Source organism: Palaemon carinicauda, chromosome 28, assembly GCF_036898095.1.
Source record: "Palaemon carinicauda isolate YSFRI2023 chromosome 28, ASM3689809v2, whole genome shotgun sequence".
NCBI classification, from domain to species: domain Eukaryota; kingdom Metazoa; phylum Arthropoda; class Malacostraca; order Decapoda; family Palaemonidae; genus Palaemon; species Palaemon carinicauda.
Window position 1 is genome coordinate 35,787,398 of NC_090752.1, and position 6,833 is coordinate 35,794,230.

The 6,833-nt window shown below is 35.9% G+C and overlaps 1 protein-coding gene across 3 annotated transcripts in view; it reads left to right on the forward strand.

Moving 5' to 3' along the window:
• Window positions 1-3,062: 3,062 nt before the first annotated feature.
• The window catches only part of LOC137621500 (ral guanine nucleotide dissociation stimulator-like 1), a 43,998-nt gene continuing 40,227 nt past the window's right edge, over window positions 3,063-6,833 (forward strand). The window contains exons 1-2 of one of the 3 annotated variants that reach the window (XM_068351851.1): window positions 3,063-3,198; window positions 5,611-6,076. In XM_068351851.1, the coding sequence (XP_068207952.1) occupies window positions 6,032-6,076 (45 nt within the window). In that variant the 5' untranslated portion in view covers window positions 3,063-3,198; window positions 5,611-6,031. Of the gene's footprint in view, window positions 3,273-5,610; window positions 6,077-6,833 lie in introns of all 3 variants that reach the window. The other 2 variants (XM_068351853.1, XM_068351852.1) reach the window with 2 other exon arrangements.

The following is a 6,833-nucleotide window of genomic DNA, read 5'->3' on the forward strand; positions in this document are numbered from 1 at the left end:
ACAGCTCGCGTGTGAAGGCATGTATAATCTTTTGTTCTGATGATGATTTTATATATATATATATATATATATATATATATATATATATATTATATATATATATATATATATATATATATATATATATATATATATATATATATATATATATATATATATTATAAAAAAACATTGCTAATCATCGCTATATATTTTGAAACAATAAGAACTTGGTGAGGCGAAGTAAACTAGACCATATGATAATGATCACACGAAAAATGTCGGCCTTCTTGTCCCGTGATAATTATATTCACACGTCGAGTAACATCACTCCATCAGAATATTTATTCCGCCTCTGAAACTGCTGATAGCCCAATGATATTGAGAATCCTTCACCCGAAAGTCAACAACGTGGTCGCCGATGCCAGGTTTTCCTTTTTCTCTCTTTCCAAGGAAATGACGCATCGCGCCCAGAATAAGCCTTTCCAGCGCCCCGTGTATTGACTGGCACCGTTCACTGTGAGTAATCCGTTGTCATCATCTTCATATACGCAGTCGCGAAAGGAAAAGTGTGACACTAATGCCGCTAATTAGCAAAGGAAAGTCGAAATAGAACGTTTAAAAAAAGATCTCCCGTCGGTTAAGGCTTTGTCGCTGGAAATAAATCGGTTCTATTCGTGATGACTAATACAGTTTGCCTTTGACTCTCTCTCTCTCTCTCTCTCTCTCTCTCTCTCTCTCTCTCTCTCTCTCTCTCTCTGATTGCGTTATTCATTAAGTCAACGAGTAACCTTTGGAAATCGGAAGTGACTAGTTCTCCTGCCTCGTAGGTAGTGGAGTTGAGGAAAAGACATACAAGTATTTAAGTCCGTGGTTACCAGAAATGATCTAGTAAATTTTTTTTGCTTTGTTTGTTTGTTAGAATGTTATTTAAGAGTATATATGTATATATATTTATATATATATATATATATATATATATATATATATATATATATATATATATATATAAGTATATATATATATATATATATATATATATATATATATATATATATATATATATATATATATATTATATATATATATATATATATATATATATATATATATATATATATATATATATATATATATATATATATATATATCATCAACCGTTTGTAGTCCACTGTAAGACAAATGTCTTAAACATATCCTTCCACTCGCCTCTGTTTACGGTCTTTCTATGCCAGTCGATACCCACAAGTTTTCTTAGCCCGTCAATCCAACGTCTTCTCTTCCTTCCTGTACTTCATTTGCAATCTCTATGTGTATTCTGTTATTCTTAATGTCCTATTATCAACCGTTCACATATGTTGTGGCCATGTCCATTTCTTTGTCTTACATGTTGTTAGAATATCCTCTACTTTAGTTTGCTGTCGTATTCATGTTGCTCTTTTCTTGTCTTAGAGAGAGAGAGAGAGAGAGAGAGAGAGAGAGAGAGAGAGAGAGAGAGAGAGAGAGAGAGAGAGAATAAATAGTATGAGGGAAATGAAGAATGATGGATGGCATGAAGGGTTTACTGTGCAGCTGACTACCCGTATTGTACGGGAAGCATCATGAGGGTAAAAGGCTGTCTGTCTATCCGTGGTTATAATAATTCTGAAAATATACTGCATTATCTTAAACTTGGATCAAATTGAGAGTGACCTTGGGGACACAGCTTGAGTTTGACACCGAGACGCAAAGTTTGTGCACTAAATAAGATTTTGTTTGATTCTAAGATACAAAGAACAGTCAGTAATTTTTTTTTTCTAGCTTGAACTGAAAAGCATTACGTTCTCGTGTGTTGTCTTCTTGGATCAATCGACAGGTTCTTTTTACTATTTTCATAAATCGTGTATTTGTCCATTTTAGTGTCTAAATCGTCACCATTGACGCATGGTCACTGTTGAACTTTGCTTCAAGAAAACTTTTAATATTTTTGCATTAAAATTAATATGTTCGTCTGACCTGTGTATCCTTCATTGATTACATTTCATTTTATCTGTGCCTGTGTTTTAGTACGCTATGCTTAACACGCAGTGGAAAAGGTGTTGAGAGCCCTTTTATGTGGAATTGCTTTGTTGCATCATCTTATGCAGCATATTGCTCTGGTCACAGAACGTATGCCACATTTGCACCTATTTTGCTTGTCGACTTTACTGCTATCCAGCTTATCTGGTTTGCTGGCGACGATATTGTCTGATGTATGAACATATTTTTTTATTTTTATTATTATTCAATTGTAATACTTGTGATATCAATCCGTTGGCTGTGAATTTAGGCCCACATTTTAAACTATTTAGTTGTTCTTATAGATTGCCTGGCCCTTCCGACCAAACCCGGGGTTTTTGCAATATTGCAGCCCGTATTATGTCATTATTTACTTCTATTTCTAGGGCCAGTTCCTGTCCGTTCTTGATTATTTCCCTCCGGCATTTCAGGAAATATATAAACTACGCCCAGTTCTTAACGTTAGGTAATGAAGCATCAATAAACCCCGTCACTGACGTCCGGAGGAAGCTGTCCGACGACATTTTCCCTCGTATGTTTGTGACGTCTTAGCGACGTTCTGTAGATCAAGCTGTGAGTCATATCCTTCAGTCAACGTACTGGAGATGCTGACAGACCCCAGCAAAAAGGTTAGCGAAAATCGTAGAAGGGGACAGGGGTAAAAGTCCCCCAACACTTTTCCCTCGTTCATTTTTGTGGGTCTGGATGGTGGGGGATAGAGACTAGTGGAGGTGGGAGGATGTTGTTCTATGGGTGAAGAGACAGAGACACCCCTTTGGATCTTTTGTTTCCTCTGACTCTGCGACGGTCGCCCACCAGCGGGAGCTAGCTGCCTGTCAGCGTCATTTTAATCGGAGAGAGAGAGAGAGAGAGAGAGAGAGAGAGAGAGAGAGAGAGAGAGAGAGAGAGAGAGAGAGAGAGAGAGAGAGAGAGAGAATGGGGGAAGGAGGAGGGGGCACTTTGTACTAGTATGTGTCAGCCTGGTTCCACGAGTCTCGACTGCTGCCCGCGGGAATAGTGTTATTCGTTCGCTAACTCCCCTCAGGCTCACTCACTCAGTTGGCACTTGGCACTCGGCCGGGTTAGGATAGACACGATCGCTCGGGCGAGACCGCAGACCGTGAGCTCGAGATACACGCTGCTCGTTCCGCCAGTCTATTTCGATCGGGCTTTAGAACTTCCGTTAGTAGTACTCGATTGTGTTGAGCTGTCGTTAGTGCTCCTGTTAATCTGACCTGTGGTTGTTTTTGTTCAGTGTATGTGAGAATATTTTACGTGTTTATTTAATTTATTACAGTGCTTGTTAAAACTCCACTTAGAGGATTTTAAGGTAATTCATTGAAAAAATGTCAGTGATCAATATACTGAGATTGTTATTGACAAGCATTTATGTATAATTTTTTCTTAAACTATTGTATTGTAAATGTGTACCAATATATGTGTTTTGGTGGGTTACATCTACTGTACAAACATAGCTGAGTAAAGAACATATTACTGTGTATGTTTGTGTTTGTGGGTGCTTGTGTGTGTGTGTGTGCGTGCGTGAATGCTTGGCTCAGCCAAGCGTTGTGAATCAGCTGACATTGGACATAAGCGAAGTGCGAGGAATGTTTATATTGCAAATCAATTGGTGTGTCGTTGCTATACTTCCCTTTCCATTTAGTATCTGTGCAAGTTTTAGATAGGTGATTTTCGTTTAGGCAGTGTGGGATTAGAATAGTTTGTTGTTTTTATTTTTGTTTTTATTCAAACGATTCGTGAAAATGTATTTTGGTATGGCTTGACCTTGCTAACTACATTTAAGTGTTCGTGTGACAACGTGACCTTTGTCACTAAAATTGCGTCGACTTGAAGGACAGTAACTATGGTCCACGTGTTTAGTTTTAAAGAATAATGAGCTAGCATATCGATTGTCTAATATTACTGATCTCCTTGGCTGGTGGTAAGGATATCGTTACTGTATTAACATTGCCTAATAAAGTACGATTTCTTCACTACATTTGACGTTTGGAAACAAATTGTCAACGCCCACTTGTTTTTCAGTCTCCCTTCCTTTTCGTGATTCCCTCGTACCTATTCTTGATATCGTCGTACACCTGTCATTACCTTTCGTTTCGCCTCTAATGGCCATACCAACTATAAATGTAATACTCAACAACATATAATTTCAAATCGAGCCACAAAATATGTAAAGCATTTTTGAAGTCCAACTCATTATTTAGCCAATGATACGAAATCCTACACATTATTAAGGAGGGTGTGTAATTTTCCAACTAATAGAGGGAAGTGAAATTATGGTTGAGACCCCACAGGACGGCGTCCCAAAAGGGATCCAGTAGGATACACGCTTTTGTGACCACCGCAGGAAGCCCGTCTAGTCGTCATAGTGATCCAGCTTCCCCAGATTGGACGCTTTTGTGATGTGTTCCGTGACGTGCCTATGATGTGCTTGTAGCTCCATGTTCGATGGTAAATTACGAATGTAATCTACTTCATATGAATGTTCTGAATTTCACGATTTGCAAAGACACTGGAGCTGTGACTCGTAGGCTATATACTACATTTGAAGTTTTCATAGTCCTTTGTTTGCTGTTGGAAAACAAGGGTAGGATGAAGATGTTTCATTTCCATGCTTGTACGTCAATGACCATTGCTGTTACGATGCCAGATATCTGATAATCAATCTAATAATCCTTGCTTGTAAGAGGAAGTAATGACGGAAACTGCATCCTAAGGGGGTGGGAGAATTGGACCTATCCTACATTCTCTTTAGTCTCTACTAGTTTACGTTTCGCAAAGATACATCATGATTTCAATATGCAGTAGTTCTTGAAGTGTAGAATTATAGGCTCTCCTAGACTGTACATTTTCTGAAGTACCCGAAATGTGGTTCATGACCAGATTTATTTGTTCCTGGGTTTTCAGTGCACCCAGCAAATGCGTGATAGGTAATCTGAGCAATGAGGTTGGAGTGAATTGTATCAAGAATGGAATGAAGGTCTGTTTGTTTGTTGTACTTCCTGCGTCTGTATATTTGTTTGAGGAATTCTTTTATTTAATCAACTTATTTGTTTATTTGTTTTTGATGAAATAAGCAATTGTTTTCATGTCATCTTATCTGACGAGTGATAGCAAATTCGTAGGCAATTTTAATGAGACTTGGATTTATTTGAATTTTTACTTATTTTTTACGTGTTTTGCAAATGATTTACATAATTGTATGTTATCTTTTGGCACATGAAATGTGAAGCTATTTTCAAAGTTTTCTTTCGTAGTTGTCAAAACTTTTTTGTTTTGTTTAGAATCTTACGATTGCTTATTTCGGTAGTAAATAACCCACTTCCTGTACTATTAGAATGACAGTGGGAGTAGATGTGTCTCATGGCAAGTTAAGAGGTATTTACTGATAGAAAGAGGCTTAAGTGATGGATAGGCCTAAGTGTTGAGTGGACTTTGGGGGTTGATTCAATACTCGCAGTCTCGCTCCTCTTGTCTTGGCAGAACTTTGTCTATGCTGCTGCGGGTGGCTCTTAAAACAAGGAGCCTTTTCTAAATTGTCGAATTTGCGATTATGACTTTTAATTTCTTTTGCAGTTGTGAATACTTTGGTGCTAAATATATTTACTGATAGTTCTTGCGGGTTGTCTTGAAAAGCAACTGAAGGAAATCTTTTTGGTTTTATCAAGTAAACTTTTTAGTGCAAAATAAGAAATATTTATTCTCACTTGAGTTGTATACTATACCTGAATAAACTGCAATAATTTATACCTCAACCTTAAAGCAATTGGAAAAGGCAAGTCTATAAAGAGAGAAAAGGACACTCAGAAAACCAGTACTGAAGGAACTTGTAGTGTAAAGAAAAGTTGTTTAGAGAGTGCGTTCTCTGCTGTGGATGTGAATGTTGAGTAATGGAATTGAGCGGAGAGAACACCGTCGTCATTTCTTGAAGAGATGGAGTTATTCCTTGTCATGTGATCTGGAGAAATCCAGTGTAGAGTTGTGACATAAGCCCCCAATGGTACATCTCACCGGCTGGAGATTCGGGGCTGTTAATTATAAGGTTAGTATAGCAATGATGTGAACCAAAAAAATTATTGCTTTGATTGAAGAAATTTCTTTATGTAGCTGTGATGTAAAGACACTATTAAATATACAATTATTTCGAACATAAACCTCTGTGTAAGCAAGTAATGGGATTAGGAAAGAGGAAGTAAACTTGTAAATTTCTTTTATACTTATTTTAAATATTTGTATGTGTCTGTGCTTTATGTATTGAAGTTTATTTGTAAAGTTATTCCAATTGCTTAGAATATTTTCAAGACTTAACATCCATACATATATATATATATATATATATATATATATATATATATATATATATATATATATATATATATACATTATATATATATACACATATATATGTATATATATAGATATATATATATATATATATATATATATATATATATATATATATATATATATATATACAGTATATATATATATATATATATATATATATATATATATATATATACAGTATATATATATATATATATATATATATATATATATATATATATATATATATATATATATATTATACACAATGCGTGTGTGTATCTGGGCATTTTTCTTCTGATTTGTTTGTTTTTGGGGGTAGACAATCTTGCTTTGCAAGTTCATGACCTTTAGATGTTTTGATCCTATTAAATAACAGCAATGATAATATTTCCTCCTGGAACCACGTATAGCCCTGTTCCTTACCTCCTGACTTTCCCATGGTTTGTCTTTGAGGGTAATAATTACTTGGC